Source organism: Engraulis encrasicolus, chromosome 16 (assembly GCF_034702125.1).
Source record: "Engraulis encrasicolus isolate BLACKSEA-1 chromosome 16, IST_EnEncr_1.0, whole genome shotgun sequence".
Taxonomy (NCBI): domain Eukaryota; kingdom Metazoa; phylum Chordata; class Actinopteri; order Clupeiformes; family Engraulidae; genus Engraulis; species Engraulis encrasicolus.
This window is the reverse complement of record NC_085872.1, coordinates 31,938,856-31,960,911: the sequence shown is the minus strand read 5'-3', so window position 1 is coordinate 31,960,911 and position 22,056 is coordinate 31,938,856. Positions and strand designations below refer to the sequence as shown.

Here is a 22,056-nt window from a genome sequence, read left to right as displayed (position 1 = left end):
CACCTACGGCTCTAGAGGGTGACAGCTCGTTTTTTCAAGGAACTTGGTGGCATCTGGCATAAAATCTACTGGTAGGTAGCTTGATAAGCAAGACCCCCTCAGTTTCTCTTCAAGAGGGGGTGTGGTTCGTCGGGCTAGCTGACACGGCCGTGGGGATAATTATGGACCAACGGTGTTTTTTTGAATAATGTGAAAAATCGAGATATTTCCAGGAAAAATGTCAAATCGGAAAGATAGCGTAAAATGAGTCTCCCGGGAAATTAGGGATGGTTGACAGGTATGGTCACAGTGTCCTTTTCCATGAACGTATTTGGGTGCCTGTGTGGGGTTGTGCGTGTGCGCTGTCCTGCATTGTTGTCATGGTTGTGTGTTCTGGTGGTGTCTGGCTCACGCCTGTAGACTAGACTGTTACCCATGTCAGATGGAGCATGTTATCTTTGCGCCAGCCTTGACTAATCGGGGGCAGCCAGCACCCATGACGGTGCCCAGCACAGGCAGGGGACCATGGGCCAAACTGAGCCCGTGCCCTTCACCTCTGATAAGGAGAAGTTATGTGTCCGTCCGGGGAACATGCCATTCCTGCCACCTCGTTCTCACAGGGCGAGACATTGTAGCCGCTTGGTCTGTTTTTTGCTGTTAATGACGTCTGTCACACATTCGTAAACCCTCCCACGCAAAATGAAGGACTGGTTTCGAGTCATTTGTGCTGTGTCTAAAATCCACAAGAGTGTTTATTTCTCTGGCTTGCCCGTCTTCTCTCCTGACCCGCATGCCCAGTTATCTCGGAGTTTGAGGAAACTGGAGGAGACAAGCACAGAATGATGAGTGTTTACTGATGAGTGTGAAGATTGCTAAATGGCTTGGCACAATCCACTCAGCCATCATTAAGCAATTTCACAGACGCAATTTTGCCTGATAAACACACTTGTAGGCTCTGTGTGTGTGTGTGTGTGTGTGTGTGTGTGTGTGTGTGTGTGTGTGTGTGTGTGTGTGTGTGTGTGTGTGTGTGTGTGTGTGTGTGTGTGTGTGTGTGTGTGTGTGTGTGTGTGTGTGTGTGTGTGTGTTTTCTTTGCAGTAAATACATTTAATACAGCTCAATGTTGTGTGTCTGTGAATCCTTATGGATATTTAGTAAATGTGATAAATGGAGTCCATTTTGTGTGTGTGTGCGTGTGTGTGTGTGTGTGTGTGCGTGCGTGCGTGCGTGCGTGCGTGCGTGCGTGCGTGTATGCTGACGGCATTATAATTGTGGGTGGGTGGGTTTGCCGACTAGGAGGTTAGTGGGATTTCACCTGTAATGAGGAGGAAAGTGTGAATAATCATCTGATAAATGCAAATATAATAGGAGCCACCTGCGGCAAAGCAGTCTGTGCTTATGAGCCACGTGTGTCTTTCTCATCCCTCCCTCTAACTCGGTGCCTTTCTCTCTCTCTCTCTCTCTCTCTCTCTCTCTCTCTCTCTCTCTCTCTCTCTCTCTCTCTCTCTCTCTCTCTCTCTCTCTCTCGCTCTCTCTTTCTCTCTCTCTCTCTACTCATAATGGTCCCCTCTCCCACCATTTTAAATTTACACATTCCAATTTTGCATTTGCAAATGCACATTTAATATTTCAGTTTAATTTGCACATGTAGAGAAAGTGCAGGTGTCCCACATTTAAAAATGTATGCATTATTATATATTGGCATCCCTTAGACTTTTTAATTCATTGCTTTCAACTCAATGTGAAACATCACATTTTGCCCATCTGTTAGTTTACATCTGTTAGTCTACTAGTTTATTTGTGGCTGGATTGTGTGATTGATTGCTCTGTTGTTGTGTCTTTTTTCCTTGTGCCCTCTCTCTCTTTTCTCTCTTCTCACAGGCTCCAATGCGGACATTGTCTTCTCCCTGGCTGACTCTGCCGATGGCACCTTCTCTGTGGACGAGCGGAGCGGACTGCTACGCCTGGAACAACCGCTGGACCGGGAACTCCGTTCTGTCTACACGCTTCGGGCTCGTGCCACTGACATGGGTTCACCGCGCCGCCTCTCCTCCCTCTGTGACGTCAGTGTGTCAGTGCTCGACATCAACGATGACCCGCCTGTCTTCGAGCGGCGTGAATACGCTGCCACACTGGCCGAGGACGTGACCGTGGGTACGCAGGTCCTCCGCGTGCACGCCACCAGCCGCGAGAGGGAGGGAGCCAGCGAGATTACCTACGGCATCGTCAGCGGTAACGAACGCGGGGTCTTCCGTGTGGAGCCCTCTACAGGTATGAAGCAAAAAAAAAAGCTTTCTGAAGGGAGAACGCTTTGAGCAGAATTACAGTAAAGGCCCTGTTTTGGCGTCCCACCACATTTTTCTTTTTTTCTTCTTCTTCCTTGCCAAATAGGTGACATCTTTGTGATTGAGAGTCTGGACTATGAGATCGGGCATGAATTCTACCTGACAGTGGAGGCCACAGACGGAGGCACGCCGCCGCTGAGCGACATGGCCACTGTCAACATCAACCTGACCGACGTCAACGACAACAGTCCAGTCTTCAGCCAGGGTGTCTACTCCGCTGTGGTCAGTGAGGACTCTGAGCTTGGCAAGACTGTCATGGCGGTAAGAGTTTCTCTTCCCCTCTACGTGTATCTCTGTTGTCTTGTTCTAGCTGTCAGTTTCCTCCCTTTGTCTTGTAATCTGTTTGCACCTGACCTCCCACTCACTCGTTCTCAATCTCCCCCTTGATCTTTCTCTATCAGTTCCACTCGTTTTTTTTTTCACTCTGTACCTATCACTTCCTCTGTTTACTCTCATCTACTTCCCTCTGGCCAACTGTCAAACTGGCTAGTTTCAGCATCCGTGGATCGATTCTCCATTCCCTCACTCCCGGTAGTCTCTTTCTCAGTGAGACCTTTGGCCTCCTCTTTTCACTATATTCTGTTTTTCTCTTTCTACCACATTTTACTCCTCCTTTCTTAGTCACAGTTGAGCTTTTTTTTCCAGAAGCATTATCATAATCTGAGAAAAATCAAGCTGTTTAAAAATATACATTTGCTTGCCATTATAATATGTGCCATCACCAGAGAAAGCTTCTCTCCTCTCTCCACACACTCATCTCCTTGCTCTGTGGGTGCCTAACCTCCGCCCCAGCCCGTCAGGCCCACCCCCAGCCCTATTAATTAGGAACAAGTGGGCCTCATTATAGCAAGCTACCAGAGGCCATCACCAGCCAGCACTTCGGCTTTCTCTCTGTCCTTTCCTTTCCTTTCCTTTCCTCTGTCTATCTCTCTGGCCTTCAGCTCCTTTCTCTAGCTTCCTTCTCTCTCTCTCTCTCTCTCTCTCTCTCTCTCTCTCTCTCTCTCTCTCTCTCTCTCTCTCTCTCTCTCTCTCTCTCCCGCTCTCTCCCCCCCCCCCCCTCTCTCTCTCCCCCCCCCCCCCTCTCTCTCTCTCTCTCTCTCTCTCTCTCTCTCTCATTCTTCCTTTTTTATCTTTCTCTCAGTCTCTCTCAGTCTCTCTCTCACACCCGATTTCTCTCCAGTGCTTTGCTATCACTCACTATCTTTGTCTCTCACTGCTTATGCTGTTTCATCATGTCAGATCGCAGTGAATATAAATGGCCTGCTCCAGGATGAGAGTGAGTGTGAGTGTAATTCTTGGAGGCGTCACACTCCTGTGCGCTCTGATTTCCCTCAGGAGCCCTCATGCCCATGCTCGAGCGTCTCTGCTGCCACACTTCCCCCTGTAACACCTGTGTCCTTGGCTAATCTATTATAAACAGGTGTGTGTGTTTCTGCTGGGTCCTCATGCGTTTCACTTTCTCTCTCTCTCTCTCTCTCTCTCTCTCTCTCTCTCTCTCTCTCTCTCTCTCTCTCTCTCTCTCTCTCTCTCTCTCTCTCTCTCTCTCTCTCTCCCTCTCCCATGCCCCTTCTCCCTTTCCATGTTCTCTCTCAGGTCATGGCGGATGATGCTGACGGACCATCCTTCAACCAGGTGCGCTACTCCATCATTGACGGTAACCAGGGCAACCCATTCTCCATCGACGCGGTACGAGGAGAGGTGAAGGTGGCACGGCCGCTAGACCGAGAGAAGGTGAGGCTACTGGCATCCGGTCACATACTGTATACACCTCTGCCAGTTTGCAGACTTGGTTATGCATAGTATACAGTGATACAGGATGCCAGGCATATCCCCAATCTATGTGATGCTATGTTGTTTGTGTTCCTCTTGTGTTGCTTATTTCTTGTGTTTGTTACAGGAACACTTTGTCTAATGTTGTTTTTGTCATCTCTGTGGGCAGACGTCTGGGTACACTCTGACTGTCCTGGCGTTGGACAGCGGAATCCCACCCAGATCCAGCAGCGCTACGGTCAACGTGGACGTGTCCGATGTGAACGACAATCCACCCCTCTTTTCCCAGGCCAATTACACACTCATCATCCAGGTGAGAGACAAAACAGGGAGCTGAAGTGGAGCAGAAATAAAGCTCTCAGGAAGGTAAAGATTGAATTTAGGTGGAAGAAGAAGAAGAATCATTGAGGTACTGAAGTGGCTCATCGCTCAGACAGAAAGCAGAGGGAACAACGGCGAGTTAGAGACGATGAAGCAGAGACGGGGGGAGAGAAAAATACAATCTGAGGATGAAAGACGAGGTGTCCTGCCATGAATCACCATCTTATTCCCTGTTGGGAGTCTCTGGCAGTGAAAAGAATGTAGAATTGGATTTCACTGCAATTCCAGCAAGAGGCCCTGAAGCCCACTGGGTTTTTGTGTTGTGAGACAATACCAGGTGGAAGACTCCAGAGTCAGGCTGCGCCTCGCCTCGCCTCGCCTCAGCTGTCTGTTTTGCAGGCTGCAAATGCACATCAGTCAGAAGCTGTTTCAGAAGCGTTAAAGGGACACTGTGCAGGAAATGGTCAAAAAAGGTACTGCGACTATGCTGCTCATTGAAACTGGGCTGCCTATTGCCAAATTTGATCTTTACATGAAAGTTTACTAAGTAATGAACAAATATTTTCTAGTATGGTCCAAGTACAGTCATTTTGGCAGCTAAAAATGGCTATTTTTGGAAATTCAAAATGGCGGACCATGGAGAAGATCCCCCTTTTCATGTATGAAAAGTGCAATTTTTCCAGTCATAATGAATACTTAGAATTTGATGCTGGTGGTAAGTATTCATGAAAAAGGTAACATAAGTGAATGGGCAGCATTAATTCTGGATCAGGGTGTATGCAGGGTTTTAAAAAGTATTAAAAGGTGATAAATTAAAAAGTCAAAATTTAGTGGCCTTAAAAGTAGTAAATTTGCTCAAAAGGTATTATTTTTTGAAAAACCAGGTATTCTTTGTTTTAGTTGTACCATTTTGACCAACAAAATGATTGATTGTGTATCTTAGGGCAGTCATGGGTACGCGGTTAGGGCGTCAGATTGCCAACCTGCCAGGTTGGTGGGGGGAGTAATTAGCCAGTGCTCTCCCCCATCCTCCTCCATGACTGAGGTACACTGAGCATGGTATTGTCCCGCCGCACTGCTCTCTTTCAGGCGTCTTTTTTTGAAAAATGAAAGTGTAATGTAATGTTAAGCAGGTAGAAATTACAAAATATGTCTTGCCAATACTCGCATCGGAGTGTTGTGATGGCTGTAAAAACATTTTAAAGGTAGTGAAAAAGGGTATTAAATGGTAGTAAATTTGACTTCTAGATTGGTGTATATACCCTGTGGATATAAACAACTAAAAATCTCACACAGTGTCCCTTTAACAGCCCTGGAAATACAGGGTTTTTTTTCTTAAAGATCTTAAAGGGGTACTTTGGCAACCTGGCATATGTTGCCCTGCAGTTTGAAGGATAGGGAATGCTTGTTTCCATGGAAAGGAATGCTACTCTTGTCACTGAAATATGCTCCTAATACGCTTAGTTTCTGGTACTCTTGTCTGCTGTGAACTAGACATCAGTGCCTTTTTTACAGTCTCAAGTCATATGTACGCCATTGTGGCATGTATCTACTGTATGGAAAACACCCATTACGCAATTCTATGGAGAAGTGTCCTGATTTGCCTGCTTGTGTTCATTTTTTAGGAAAACCGACCAGTTGGCACCAGTGTACTGCAAGTCACAGTGACAGATCATGACGCCACACACAACGGTCCCCCCTTCGCGTTCTCCATTGTCAGTGGCAATGACGACAGTGCCTTTCAGATCAACCCTCAAGGGGAGCTGCTGACTGCCTCTGCGCTGAGCCGACAGGCCAGAGACAGCTACGTTCTGCAGATACAGGTAAACACGCGTTACATACAGTTGGGGTGGGTGATACGGCAAAAATGTCATCTCATGATTTTTTTTAACATAAAATCTTGATTCCGATTTTTTTTTTTTTTACGATCTTCCATCGAAGAAATAAAAACAGCTAAAAAACAAAAACAGGCATTTCATATACTTGCAATTTGTATTTAGCAATTAGTTAAATGTTAATACACTGATGACACTCATAAAGTGCACAATTGGAATACAATAATGTGAAGACAACAACACTATAATTAAGTAGACATCACTCTGATACTGATAGTAAATATCCTCACTGCAAGACAAGCTATACGATTTTTATCACTTTGGCAGATTCGAGACGATCTTGTACTCGATTTCACCATTTACGATTTACTATCGTCATTTCAGAGGGAATGGAAAGGCACACTAGTCAGCGGGGGTTCCCAGGGCACATCTGCCTCCTTACCTTTTTCATTTAATCTCTTTTTCTATTATCCCTTTACCCATGCGACTACCGTACATCCTGTGGTCGCTTGTGCTTCCTGGGAAACCGATATTTCCAACAGTGCCCTGGCTGTAATGAATACAAAGAGAAAAACAAAGGAACAATCGTAGAAAAGATGTGTGAATGTATGGATGGAGGTGCCTTTGTGTTGATTGGTATTCAGTTCACCAGAACCCGCCTGCTGTCTCCTGCAGAGCACACATGCAGGTCAAACATGAAAGAAGTGGTTTTTTTTTTTTTACTTCTCTGTTTCTCCCTACTCTGTTCTCTTTCTGCTCCTTCTTCTGACTGTCTTTCTTTCTCCTCTGTCTCAATGTCTCTTCTAATATCCATCCGTTTTTGGTACTAATGACCTGCAACTGAACTTGCCCACTGTGGCGAGAGAAAAGAGAGAGAATGAGAGAGACAGACAGACACTGAATCAAGAGTGGAGAGAACAGAGTTTAGGTGGGCGGAAAGAGTCAGCAGTCAGCAGTCTTTGCTGCTCTCTCACTGAAATCACCACCAACTTTATCCTGTGGGTGCGTTTCAACTCGGTTCTTTCTTTATTTTTTTAAACAACCAGCTCAAACTCCCACTCCCTACTCAGCCGTACATTCCTGTGCTCTCTATATAGACTGATCTACTGCAGCGCACTGATGTGGCAGAGGGGAAAAAAGTATTTGCAAAAAAATATTTACATATGCATAGTGATATTCCCGTGTGCATAGGAGGGAGAGAGAAGGGTTCTCCCAAGAGAAAGAGCTCAAAAGGTTCCTCGAACTGGAGGGTGTGAAAGACCTCAAGCTCCCTCTACTGGCTGTGTGAAGTAACTGAGAATAGGAATGTCAGTCCTTTCTACAGAACCTCCCTCCATTTTAAATTTTGAATTTCTCCATCATCTTAGGCATTGAACTTCTACTTTTGTGCACATTTGGAATTTCAACACAACAACAACAATTTACGTAGACCCATACATACTGTATATTAGGAATAGCTGTCAGCAAAGGCAATATGTATATCAGAATTTAAGAAGATCATTTATTCTGATCCCATTACCTTTCTTCTTTCCACCCCAGGTTTCAGACAGTGGTCGGCCGCAACTTCACTCCGCTACCCTTGTGAGCGTACGCGTTATCGAGGAGAGCGTCCACCCTCCTGCCATTCTTCCCCTGGACGTGTTTGTGACCACAGCCGGTGAGGAGTATGCTGGCGGCGTCCTGGGCAGAGTCCACGCCACCGACCAGGACGTGTACGACACGCTGACCTACAGCCTGGCCCAGTCCCCTGACTCAGCCCTCTTCACCATCTCCCCGACCGACGGCAAACTCGTAGCAGTCGGCGCTCTGGACGCGGGGCAATACGCCCTCAACGTCACCGTGACTGACGGCCAGTTCAGCGCCACGGCTCGGGCCAGTGTGCACGTGCGTCCCGCCGAGCAGCGCGTGCTGGAAAACGCCATCGGCGTGCGCTTCGCCTCCATCGCCCCCGAGGAGTTCATCAGCGACTACTGGCGTAACTTCCTGCGGTGGTTGCGGAACATGGCCGGAGTGCGGCGCGGAGAGGTGCAGCTGGTGAGCCTGCAGCCGTCGTCTGATGCCTCCGGAGACCTGGAGGTGCTCCTGGCGCTGGAGCGCTCTGGAAGCCCGTTTCAGCCAGAGGAGGTATGTGATGGCTCTGAGTGGCCTAACGGTAGGGCGACCTGGGTTAGATTCCGGCCCGGGTCGTTTGTCGATCCTTCCCCATCTCTCTCTCCACACTCATTTCCTGTCTCTCCACTGTCCTGTCAGAAATGAAGGCAAAAACGCCCTAAAATATATATATATATAAAAAAGAAGAGATGCGTGATATAATACATTGTGCAATTTATAGACCGAAGATGGTCGAATCTCCCTAACGCTAATGAATGACACTTCAAATTCATATCAGGTGGTGTTCCGCAAGCTCAACGCATCGGCGTTCCAAATGGAAGAAAGGATTGGGGTGCGCATTGTGCGTGTCATCAAGAAGCTCTGTGCCGGCCTTCCTCCTGACTGCCCGCAGAGGTTCTGTCAGGAGACTGTCAGCCTGGAGCCTGCGGCCATGACGACGTACAGCACTGCAAGGCTGAGCTTTGTCACTCCGCGGCACAAACGTCAGGCCACCTGCCAGTGTGAAGGTACAGACACGACTTCAATTCAATTCAAAATGCAAACCTATAGTAGATGCGCACACATACCCACAGTCCACACACATATAGAGTCAACCAAGGCCACCTGACAGTAGATGCACACACATACCTAGCCACACACATATGGTTTTAACCAACTGAATGCCCTTTTTCTTTTTATAGGAGGAAAGTGTCCTGTGGTGATCAAGCAGTGTGGAGAGGGAGCTTGCGCTGACGGCAGTGAGTGCTTATCAAGGGATGAAGGCTCATCTTGTGTGTGTGCAGATGGCAGCAAATGTTCAGGTAATACTGAAGTTGTTTTATTTCCTCATTTCTTGACTTTTCTTTGCCCTTTTCCTTCCATCCCATTTCTCCCCTTTGCACTTTTTTTTATTCTCCCGTGACATATCTGGGGTGAATTTCTCAAAACCAAAGTTGCTTACTACATTAGCTACTTTGTTGTTTTCAATGCATTTTTCCCATTGGCAACTACCGAAGTTGCTAACAGGCCAACAACTTCTCTTTTGAGAAACTCACACCTGTTCATACAATATGTAAATCTCTACTTTTTTCTCATTTACTCTCTCTGTCTCACACAGACAGACACACACACACACACACACACACACACACACACACACACACACACACACACACACACACACACACACACACACACACACACACACACACACACACACACACACACACACACACACACGCTCTCTCTCCTTTGTGTCATCCTCTCAGTGTGGCATCCTCTTGTTCTGTCTACCCTGCTGTTTTGCTTCCTGTGTTGGCCTGTGCTCAAGAGTAGATTCATTGGCATCGCATAGCCAAAGCTGAAGAGCCTCGTTCTCCTAACGCTATCCCAACATTACCAAAATTCATGAAGCCAAATTCACCCCCCTCTCTCTATCTCTCTTTCTCTCTTTCTCTCTTTCTCTATCTATCTCTCTCTCTCTCTCTCTCTCTCTCTCTCTCTCTCTCTCTCTCTCTCTCTCTCTCTCTCTGTAGTTTCCCCAGCAAGCTCATCCCTGACGTTCAGTGGCAGTGGCTATGCTCGCTACCGGCTGATGGAGAACGAGATCAAGGAAGAGATGAAGCTGTCCCTGAGGCTCAGAACCTTCTCCAGTCACGCCACCATCATGTATGCCAAAGGCACAGACTACAGCATTCTGGAGGTATGCTATTTCCCACACCTACAGTATATCAAAGACACACACACACACACACACACACACACACACACACACACACACACACACACACACACACACACACACACACACACACACACACACACACACACACACACACACACACACACACGCATACTGATACACACCACCACAGTGGAGGAATATAGATTCCTGGCAAATTAGTATGCCCCAATACCTATTTATTTAGTCAATATGACAGTGATTTACAAGTGCTGTAAATATATAATGCTCCCAGCAGGAAGACCCTTACATGAACCTGTACCACTCTGTTCAGTTGTCGTGTTGGTGAAGTCTTATTAGCCCTTTGGATGTCAAGAGATGTCTCCAGGGTCCTATATCTCCCGTCACGGTGGTCGCTGGATATGTCTGTGTTTATTTATACCATAAAGGGGATGTGCTTGGGACTCCCAGTTTTTACCCACAATTCAGTTCCTTCTATCTCAGAAACTTTTCTTGTGAAAGGCACTAGGAAGCTCTCCCTCGGCTGAAATAGCAGCAGTTTGAGAGGTTTTTTTGTGGAAGGAATAGAAAATGTAGAGTGAGTTATTTTAAGCTGGGAGGGAAATGGAAAAGGCTTTCTCACACATTCCTCAACAGCAACGTCAGACCACAGTAGGCGTGGCTTCAGATAGAGAGAGATAGAGAGAGAGAGAGAGAGAGAGAGAGAGAGAGAGAGAGAGAGAGAGAGAGAGAGAGAGAGGGCATACATGCAGAGATAGAGCGCACAGGAGAGAGTTAGCAAGAGGGAGGGGGATGAAGGGAGAGAGAGATCATCAGCCTGTCTGGTACATTACATTAGATTATCCTCTGTTAATCTCCCTGTCTCCACTCGCTCCCGCTGCCCTGCAGTTGTTTGCCATGGGAATGCACGGGCAAAAACAACAGAGGCAGGCATAGGCGGAGGCAGAGTGGGTCTAGTGGAGTTTTAGCAGCAAGCAGCTGATGTTGGAATTCTGTTTGGGTAAGGGGGGGGTGTAACAGAAGAATTTTTCAGTTCCACATTTGCAGTGGTGTATAATTCAATAGAGAGGCAGTTAACATCTTGGAAAAACTGTGGTAAAAAAAATCATACTGAATTCGTGGCAAAAAAAAAATTGTAATCATAAGCATATTTTGTCTTCAGATCAGATACATGACATTCTGAACATTTGATGTAGACCCACTTTCAAATCAGGGGATCCTGAGGTGTTGTTACCTTAAAAGAATTGGGCATGTTTTTTAACTTAAAACGTTGGCCTCCAAAACACAACCAGTTGATCTTAAAGACCAAGTACTCAGGTATGCTACAATATAAGCCTTTAGGTTATATTAGGATATTGTGTTTTAAATAATTAGATGATGAAGCGAGGGTTGTGCAGGGAGTTGGAGGTTAGGGTCTGATTAGCCTTGTTAATATGCACAGCTGAGCAGCTAGCGGCAATTGAATGGTTTCATTATATGTCCTGTGGGCAGTGCAGTCTTGCAAACATTCTACAATGCAATTTCAATGGAAAATCCTGAACGTTTCACAACTTATGAAAAAAAACATTGTCTTATCTTTTATCTCGAGACCGATTCAATCGATTTTCAACCAAGTTCACATTTGTAGTGGCGTGCGAAAGACGAAGATGAAGAAAAAGCATTTAAAATATGAATTCGGTGTTTTACGTGCTTGAAAAAAATCATAGAGAAGCCAAAGACTGTCATGGAGGGACATTTCATGCTCTTGTTTTTTTATTTGTTTTTTTAATGTATCTCACCAATTTAGAGCATTCCCATCTCTTTCAACTCATCTTCCCTGTCCTTCTGCTTTTCTCTCAGATTGTGAATGGCCGTTTGCAGTACAAGTTCGACTGTGGAAGTGGGCCAGGCCTGGTCTCCGTGCACAGCACCCAAGTTAACGATGGAGAATGGCACAGCGTCACACTAGAGGTGGAAGGCAACTATGCCAAACTGGTTCTGGACCGCGTACACGCCGCTTCTGGAACTGCCCCAGGCACACTGCGCACCCTCAACTTGGACACAAGCATCTACTTTGGGGGCCACGTTCGCCAGCTAGGCACCAGGCATGGACGCAGTTTGCCAGTGGTCAATGGGCTCCGTGGCTGCCTGGGCGCACTGGAGTTGAATGGCCAGGAGCTCCCGTTGCATGTCAATGGAATGGCCCCTCATGCTGTGCTGGAAGATCTGGTGGATGCAGCTCCTGGGTGTAGCTTGGCGGTGTTGGCTGATGGATGTTCCAGCAACCCCTGCATCAATGGAGGAACCTGTTCATCCCTGCCCCATGGAGGTATGTTTGCCTATTGCTAATTCAAAGTGACAGAAAAGAAAAACTACAGTACAGTAGGTTCAGTTAGGTTCAATCCACCTGTACATTCACGTCAAACATGGCGTCAAACTAAGGTGTTAAAATGCCTGGACTAAACGGACCAGCAGTATCACATGCAGTGAAATTGGTAATAACTTGGAACAGTCCAGTGTTCGATCAGTAGAAGGGGCTCATAGTGGAGGCATGTGGGGGACATGTAGACATTACAAATGGTTGCCGCTGATCCACGTCATAACACTTCGCCAAAAATCCCACTGAAGCTGACCCCCAATGCCCAAAATGCCTCCGCTAGTTACCACTTTCTCTACAAAAAGTAAATTGCTTTCTTCAGTCTTGCCATCTTCGCCACTCTTGTTGAGAATGTACAGGAAGAAACCATCGCTCTGACATTGATGCTGGAAATTTCCACTGCCAGAGCCTAAATCATGTCTGTATCCATAGTCATAAAATCCCTGAGATTTCCACTTGTTATAATTCAATGAAGCAAATATGTATGTTGAATGTATGTTCAAGTAAAGCTCACTGCTGTCTTACTGTAAAACAGAATGTGCTGTGGTTGGGCTGTTCTGTACAGTAAAATTTGTTTTCAAATGGAAATCCGATAATCCACTGCATATCTCAGTGTTCCATCTTAGACAAAGATATCGCTTCCTCTGGCTTTCGAGCCGTGCAATGTTTGTTTTAGTAAAATGCTGACTTTTCTCTGCAATGACTTTCATTAATGTGTGCTCCAACCTTCTCCACAGGTTTCTTCTGCAAGTGCATTGCTGCCTTCATGGGTACTCACTGTGAGATTGGTATTAGCCCCTGTGCCTCCAACCCCTGCCTGTATGGGGGAACCTGTATCCCACAAGGAGATGACTACTATTGCCAGTGCCGTGGACAGTACTCTGGCCAGCGGTACGTTAAAACCCATTGCTGAATGTGACTAATATCCTTGCCACTTGCAATAAACCCCAGTGCGTATAATGTCCTTGGAGCTGTTTAACGCCCTGGCTGCTGTATTTAATGACGACCTTTACGCCAAGAACATTTCCTCTTCCCACCAGTTGTAGTAAATAAATCTTAGTATTTAGAGAAAGGTCACACTGAAGTATTTTATGTTGGCCTGAATGAGGTTGTCATTATCTCTGCATCCAATGGTTTTACAGTAAGGGAAACCATACCCTGCTTCCGTCTGAAGGGTTTTTATTGTATTTTTACGTCATTGGCAGGCAAGTAACTGTTTTTATATATATATATATATATATATATATATATTTATACTTTTTTCATACTCATACATTTTTGGATAGAGTTGTTCAGGGACAAGTACTGTGTAATACATGTAGTGTAGCGGAATTCAAATGTCTTCTATTATTTACACACCTTTCACTGCCTTGGCCAGTTTATATGCCTTCAGCTAGACGATGACCTGTCTATCTATGCAACTCTATTGACCAAAAAGCATTATGTGTGCTTGAGGAAGCCGCTTTTGTTGGCGCCCAACCACCATACTGGTCGTTGTTGTACTACTACATCCCATGGATTTCTGGAATGTTCATGCACATCCCTGCACTCTCAATGGTGGAACTCCTTCTTTGTGTTGAATGCCATGAATGCTCCGCCGAAGGTGTTGTGGCTGCAGGGGCTCTTGACATTTCCACATCATCCATTAACACAGGCTGTGACCTTCCCATAAAACCTGGCCACATACTTTTGCTAACAATGCCAGGGCAATGTACAGGAGTGGTTAGCTTTCCTAGGGGATCAAGTTCAAACAGAACGACCACTACGCAACACCCCCACCATCAAAATTTAACATATAGGCCTAGTTAACCTGGACAGAAACTTTACAATAAATAGGCTACTCTACTGAATATTGTGGCAGAGTAACCAAAGGCAGCTCTGAATTCGGTAAGTCCTCGAGGCCATCTTCTTCAAGCTGTACAGAAGCCACAATTGACAAGGCTTCAACGACTTGGGGCCTACAGCAACACCATCCTCAGTTACTCGTAACACAGGGTTTCGACATTTTTTTACGCACATTTTGAAGACATGTCTGCCAATGTGTCTGTCCATGTACTTATTAAACACAAGTACAGACTGATGGCTGACTCTCCTCACCCGTGGTTGAGTTGAAATGTAATGTATAACTGCTTTCTCATAGTTTAATTTAAATAAGGTTTGTTTTTAGAAAAAATAACAGGCTGTTAACATACACAAACAAATGCATCCATTCCACTTCTGTGTTATGTTGGCATCATGTGGCATTCAAAGTAATACCACCAAATCCTCTTGCATAAGTCATGAGGTGTGCTGATTCGTAATTTAATATATGGCATTTGTGTTTCATATCAATACAGTGAAACTAAACAAATGTAACACTCAATCACCACTACCCAGGATTTAAGTGGTTTTTTTTGCTTCTGTGGTCAGAGCTGTGGACTGTATTGACTGGCGGAGGAAGTTAGGCCATATGAATCAATAAACCACCAGATCAAAACGCAGATCTGCCTGTAATGCCAATTAAATGAAAATCTGATGCACTGCCAGGATCTGGGCAGCCTCCGCTGATTTCTTTATAATGAAAATCCATAATGATGATCTGTAATGTTCTGTTTACCCAACTAGGTGCCAGCTTGGTCCATATTGCACTGACAATCCTTGCAAGAACAGTGGCAAATGCATAGACAGCCTGGATGGACCAGTGTGTGAGTGCGAGCCTGGTTTTCAAGGGGACAGGTGAGTTAAGTTTATAAGCTTCAGAGAGGCGGTGTCTGCAATTTTAAACTATCTTAGAGAATTACTCTCCTTTATGTTCGATTTTTTTAGTTCCTGATTGTCTTTCCCTTGGTTATTCCCCCCCATAGGTGCCTGAGCGATATAGACGAATGTGTGAAGAACCCTTGTGCCAATGGAGGACAGTGCCAGAACACCTACGGCGCATACAGCTGCAACTGTTCTCGCGGATTCGGTGGCCGTCTTTGTGAGGACCCCATAGAAGTTCGCAACGAGTTAATTTCCACATCATGGAACATAAGCTTGGAAGAGGTGATTGGTATCGGTGTGTTTGTAGCAGTCATCTTCATCCTGGTGCTACTCTTCGTCGGGATACGAAAGCGTGCTTGTCACCGCAAGTCCAAAACAGGAAACGGTGACAATGACAAGCGCCCAGGGAACTCGGCCCCACACACGTTCCGGCCATACTTTGACTCAAAGCTGAACAAGAACATCTACTCGGACATTCCCCCACAGGTTCCTGTGCGGCCCATCTCGTACACCCCCAGCATACCCAGCGACTCACGCAATAACCTGGACCGAAACTCTTTTGAAGGGTCTGCCATCCCGGAGCACCCAGAGTTCAGCACTTTCAACCCTGACTCAGTGCACGGACACCGCAAGACTGTGGCTGTGTGTAGCGTAGCACCAAACTTGCCCCCACCACCACCATCCAATTCTGTCTCAGACAGTGACTCCATTCAAAAGCCCAGTTGGGACTATGACTATGATGGTAAGATGACCCTTTGATATCTGCTGTATATAGGCCACTATTAGCATTCTTAAAATTGATAAGAAAGCTAAATCGCCCGTTTCTTCCACTTTTCTGTATCGTCAACATTACTCTGAGATCTACTCTGTGGAGATAATTGGATGGATGGAAGAATTGTATGATAAATTCAATGAAATTGTTATGGCAAACGCCCTCACAGTAGTCATAGTATTGTTTAGTAGTGTTTCTATATTTACATTACTCTGGGGTATATGAGAGGGTAACTACTGTGAGGTACATAGTACACCACTAGTCAAGGGCACTTCTCACACATGGCGATGCAAATCGAGTTGTCTGCCGTGTGATTGTTTGGCTTTTTGTGGTTATCCTTGTCCTTGATGCTGCCGTTAGAGTCAACCATCAATTGATTTTTCCTGTTTTATATTGTGTGTCTTTGTTTTTCCCAGCTAAAGTTGTAGACCTGGATCCCTGCCTGACGAAGAAGCAAGTGGAGGAGAGTGCGTGTCATCCTTACAACACAAGGGGGAGCATGTCAGAGGTCCAGTCACTCAGCTCATTCCAGTCTGAATCCTGTGATGACAATGGTATGCAGATAATAATACTTCTCTTGACTAACATCATTACTCAAACTTCAAGCTGTATTTATCTGGTTACAGCATTTAAGGTGCAATCACAAGTGTATAAAGTAGCTGTAAAATAATCTTTTTTGGAGAAGACAGTAATGTTGTGTGATTGGGTCTTAGCCTGGATGTACGTCACTAACCCTTTCTCTTTTTGCGTGTGACTGAATTGGATGAACTTTTTCTTTTTGTGTGGCTCTGGGTTGTTTTGTTCTTTCTCTCTCGTTACTGCTGCTGCTGCCGCTGCTGCTGGGCTCCCCAGTCCCCATATGGATAAAATCTGTCCGCAGACCCAGAGTAGGGTTTTAACTAGGGGTCAGCTTTGTAAGTCACCAATCGCATCAGTATAGAAGGAAGTGATCAAAAAAGACCATGTGAGATTCTCCAGGCATAAAAACTGCAGCCTTTCCTGTGACAGTGCTTCTGTCTGCACTGTTCCAAATCACTTTGTTCATTGATATATATTTTTTTTTTACCTGACATCTGAAAAACACAGATCCAACAATTTGTCCTTTATAGAGGTGTGGATTGCTCCAATTATTATTCACGCCAACATGGTGTCTTCCTCCCTCTCCCCTTCTTTTTCTCCTTTTCCCTGTTTCTCAACTAAATATCAAGGCTCAAAGGGATGGCTGAAGAAAACGGCGCACCACATTAAGCAAGGGTATAAAGTACAAATGATGGTCTCTCGTTCTTGCTTTACTTTACCACCTAAATATTGTCTGCTGCCACGAGCCCATTTTGTCAGATGCAAATATGGTGTGAGGAATATCCTCATCGTCAGATCACCCCGACCTTCATCTGTACTTAACCCTGGAAAACCCATTTTCCCGTCAAAATCTTACCTTTTTATCCTTGCTCAACATACCATGGATATTTTGTTTTTGTGACTGAATCCCTCTCAAATACCAACTACCCCCTTTCATTATTCTTCACAAAGGCTGAAAAGGCATTTTTTACCCTTTGAGAATGTCACTGATCCTTCCTCGTATACTGTTTATGGCACCCTTGGCATCCTGGCACTGTTGTCTGTACCTGTTTGTTACCTCGACACTAGGGTCCCAGGCGGCCCCTCCCCATTCTCCTCACCACAGTCCTGTGTTGTGACTTCATGAGTGCCCAGATGTGATGTGCTGTAGGTGGTCTTGTGCATCAGTCAGTCAGTGCAAAACCCCTCATTCTCCCCTGAACGTCCTTCACAAAATCTCCATGTGCTTTTTTTGGGGGTTAAAAAAGTGCTGTTGGGAAATATCTCTTGTGTGGTGATGTTTCTCCTCTGGTTGTCCTGACCAGGTTTTAGTTTTTTTGTCATCAGGTTTTGGTTTTGTGTCATCTCCCCCCTCCCTCAGACATTTGCACTAATGCTAGATCTCTCTTATCTGCCCATCCACCCATCCCTCTCCTGCCCCACTCCCCTCACCTCTCACAAGCCTCCATAGTGACTGTAATCCACCTTGTCAACTCTGCTGTTGACTCGGTGGAGCGAGCAGGTACTCCTTTTTCATTATCTCCAACACTTAGTCGTCCGTTTTGTCAGTCTTGCGTGTCTAGCTCTCTTCTTTTGTTCTCTAGTGTTGGGCCAAATGACAGACCAATCAGAAATGCCATTTCCTATCACAGCATCTTAGTTCAGTCTGTATTTCCATTTGAGCAGTCAGTCGAATTTGATGGCCAATTTGAGTCCAAAATTGGTCCATTTTCACGAGGTCACTGGATCTCTAATTGGCACTTTTTGGCTACACAAACAAGAACAATCCGTTCAGTTAATGCAATTGTTCTGCACTCCTGATTACTGGGGGACGTTCCCCAGCCGAATAAATGGCATGTCTGGTGTCTGCAATGGATCTCTGCTGACTCTGTTCAAGGTTTTGCTGTTTGCTGTGGTTGCTCTGCCTCTCTGCTGTTCTCTTTTCTCAACTTTGACATGTCTTTCTCTCCTCTTCCCTTTTCCTTTTTTTCCTTGAAGAGTCATTCTCAGTTCATGAGCTCAAGACCCCAAGAGGTGATTTTTATCAACTGTTTGCCTGACGTCCTGTCCTGTGTGCTCCCCACTCACTTTGTTCCATAAGCCAATTAAACTTGTCTTGCATGATCTCAGTGCTGTGGCAGCCTGCCTGTCACATACTAATGAATATTTACATGCTGAATTGTGAATATTCACCAAGTGCGTAGGCCCAGAATGCACTGCGCAGTAAATTAAAGATTGAGCCATCGCATGTCATCTGTTTCCTGTTGCAGTTCAGCTCAATTTAGTTCTATTGTCTGTGAAGTCAACATTGACTGATCACTTTGACACTTTACATGCTCCTGTGTATTATGCAAACAAACAAAACGTAGAGACTCTTGTGCGCCCATATACACATACAGTATATCACGAAAGTGAGTACACCCCTCACAGTTTTTGCAGATTTGTGAGTATATCTTTTCATAGGAAAGCATTACAGTAATTTCACTTTGACACAATGATTAGTGACCTTTTAACAACATATTTAACCGCTTAAATTTCTTGTTCACTCAGAAAAAAACAAAATACAGCCATTCATGTCTGAACATGCACTCACAAAAGTGTGTACAAATCTGCAAAAACTGTGAAGGGTGTACTCACTTTCGTGATATACTGTACACATGCGCACGCACACACACACAGGGACACACACAGAGAGACACACACACAGACACACACACACACACACACACACACACACACACACACACACACACACACACACACACACACACACACACATACACACACACACACACACACACACACACACAATATTTACATAATGTAATTACATGTTTTGTGACTAACTGCAGGGTAAATCAATTATTGCAGAATGCATAGGGAATTGTACTGTTTTGTTTTTGTGTGATGTGTAATGTGCTTTGACGTTTGTGTGTAAATATTGTTGTTGTGTATCGTGTGTAAAAAGTGTTCTCTGCGTAGTGTGTTGGTGTGCTTTTACCAGTGCATGTATTGGGTGTCTCATCTCCTTAACATTATGCTGATGTGAAATAAATGAGTGTGTTCTGCCAGTGGTTAACCTCATCTAACAAAGTTTGACCTAAACCAAACTGTACCTTAACATTTCTGACATGCTCAGAACAAAATCGCCAAAGTTCTTAAAGCATTCTCTCTCCACTGTTACCTAGGCTACCACTGGGACACGTCTGATTGGATGCCCAGTGTCCAGCTCCCTGGGATCCAGGAGTTCCCGCAGTATGAGGTGGTAGAATCGCCGCTAGCAACAACTGGGACAGGTCTGTACAGTGACCCCTCCGCCATGGACACCGACTACTACCCTGGTGGTTATGACATTGAGAGTGACTTTCCCCCGCCACCCGACGACTTCCCCGCTCACGACGACCTGCCTCCGCCGCCTCCCCTCCCGTTGCTGCCGGCGCCCGACTACGGAGAGCCCTACGACACGCTCCAGACGCCAGGCGCCCCGAGGAGCCCACACTGCTCCCCGCGGGTGCGGCAGCGGCCGCCTCTGCCTCAGCTCTACAGCCTCAGCCAGTACCTGCCCCAGCACCACTACCCTTCTTCTGATCATCCCGACTCTCCTGGGGGCCTCGACGGCAACACCTTGGCGTCCAACACCTCCAACACCGCCACCAACAACACCACGGCCGCAGCCACAGGGACAGGCGGTAGTGGTGGCAGTGGCGGAGGTTACCGGGGGGCCTTCCCTATGGGCTACGAGCCACCGGCACTGGACAACATGTCACTGTCGCTCTACACGTCAACGGCGTCCTGCTCGGACATGTCGGCGTGCTGCGAGGAGTCCGAGGCCATGCTGAGCGACTACGAGAGCGGAGACGAAGCCGTGTTCGAGCGCCTCACTCTGCCCTCGCTGGACTCCCAGCAGCACACTGAAGTCTGACACTGGATCCCAAATACACTACAGCAACCAACAACACCACCACCACCACCACAACAACAACAACAGTAACATACACACACATCCAAAAAAAGAAGTGCCTCAACCCTTAACATGAAACGTGTCATGAAAAAAAGGTATAAATGCAGCGATCCACCCACCTTCAATGAGCACACTCTCTACACGGCACCACAGTGTACACACGCACACAAACAAACAAAAATACACACATCAGATCTTACAACATCTGAGGTGGGTGTAGAGACACGTTTAGCATTGTGGCTAGGATCTTTTTTCCAGTAGCAAGGAAACATAGTTGCGTTGATCTCTGATGGCTGTCTATTGAGAACTTTCCAGCCTGCTGAAATCTCATTTCAGTGGACTGAGCCTTTTGCTTTAAGTAACAGATCGTACGAAAGAGGAACTCCTGTTGTGGCGAACAACTGAGGAAGACCGAATGATAAAGACATGCAACACTATGACAATTATGAGATATTCAAAAAGATGATATCTGTATTTGTATAGGTATAACCATGCAAGCAGATTTTTTTGGATCCTCATTTATTTTTTATGTAAATTTAAATGTACAGTTTTGATTTCAAGGTTTTACTAGGTTTTGTAGATATTTTATGCTTTTTATTTCCAAAACAGAGAAGAAAAGCTCTAAATGTTGTCATTATCAGCCTTACTGTATCTTCATTTCACAAACAAAACAGTTTAAAGACAGAGAGAGATAGAAACATACAATATCATGTTCAAGTGTCGTTTTTCTGTGCATTTCAAAAGTAAAGTTAAAAAGGGGTCGGTGGTGAACGACTGCATATTCTTGTGTTCTTTTTTTTATTAACTGTTCATTTTTGTTTGTAAATTGCGCCTTTGAAACCTCTTTTACTTTTCCACCACGAAAACGGGACCCAATATATTTATAGTTGGAGGAGATTAATGAACAGTTGTCTGTTTTTCACATGTCTGTGTGTGTGTGTGATTGTGTGTATGTGTGTGTGGGTGTTTGAGCGACTCTATGGTCTTGTTACGGTTTTTATTAAATACTGCCACTAGCTCACGCTTTCATATTGGCAATAAATTATTCAAAAAAATACAAAGTGTGTCATTTCAATGTTTTACATTTATATGGCACTTGTAGTTTTAAAATCCTGATAATGGATCTCCATGGACATTTTTCATGGACGTATGCAGAGTACATTCATGGTACAGTACACTGAGTGAGGCTCTCTTCTCCAAATGCCATGTCTGACCAGAGGGGGGCACTCTATGAGTAGAATACTCATGTCATACATAGGACTTGGCATTATCCTTTTCAGAGGTTAAGTCTAATGTCATTGTGAATGATTAATCAGAAATGTGATATTCATATGATATGTAATAGCCTGCGAATGTTATAGTCTTACATTTAAGGAATGAATCAATTGGTATGATGCAGGTGATTGTACTATGATGAATTTATCTGCTTACAGTTATTTCAAAGACATTGACATTTATTTAGTTGAATATACAATACTGCCAAACAAATACCAGGATTAAAAAAAAATGTTAATTTAAGTTTGATGTTAATTTAAGGTTAAAACTGTAACTGGAGAAGTTAAACAGTATTTTGATATATCTCAGGCACCATTTATACATACCCAGTTATTTTGATAAACAATCATT

At 45.2% G+C, this 22,056-nt stretch overlaps 1 protein-coding gene across 5 annotated transcripts in view; it reads left to right on the top strand.

The window, feature by feature from the left end:
• The window catches only part of fat1a (FAT atypical cadherin 1a), an 84,590-nt gene extending 63,111 nt beyond the window's left edge, over positions 1-21,479 (top strand). For 2 of the 5 annotated variants that reach the window (XM_063219395.1, XM_063219394.1), the window contains exons 14-29: positions 1,859-2,248; positions 2,369-2,583; positions 3,916-4,053; positions 4,262-4,405; positions 6,039-6,236; positions 7,788-8,372; positions 8,638-8,866; positions 9,041-9,160; positions 9,875-10,041; positions 11,881-12,349; positions 13,135-13,288; positions 15,002-15,112; positions 15,241-15,881; positions 16,328-16,465; positions 17,932-17,991; positions 19,658-21,479. In XM_063219395.1, coding sequence (XP_063075465.1) covers positions 1,859-2,248; positions 2,369-2,583; positions 3,916-4,053; positions 4,262-4,405; positions 6,039-6,236; positions 7,788-8,372; positions 8,638-8,866; positions 9,041-9,160; positions 9,875-10,041; positions 11,881-12,349; positions 13,135-13,288; positions 15,002-15,112; positions 15,241-15,881; positions 16,328-16,465; positions 17,932-17,991; positions 19,658-20,391 — 4,493 coding nt within the window. In that variant the 3' untranslated portion in view covers positions 20,392-21,479. Of the gene's footprint in view, positions 1-1,858; positions 2,249-2,368; positions 2,584-3,915; positions 4,054-4,261; positions 4,406-6,038; positions 6,237-7,787; positions 8,373-8,637; positions 8,867-9,040; positions 9,161-9,874; positions 10,042-11,880; positions 12,350-13,134; positions 13,289-15,001; positions 15,113-15,240; positions 15,882-16,327; positions 16,466-17,931; positions 17,992-18,467; positions 18,504-19,657 lie in introns of all 5 variants that reach the window. The other 3 variants (XM_063219398.1, XM_063219396.1, XM_063219397.1) reach the window with 3 other exon arrangements.
• The last annotated feature ends 577 nt before the right edge of the window (positions 21,480-22,056 follow it).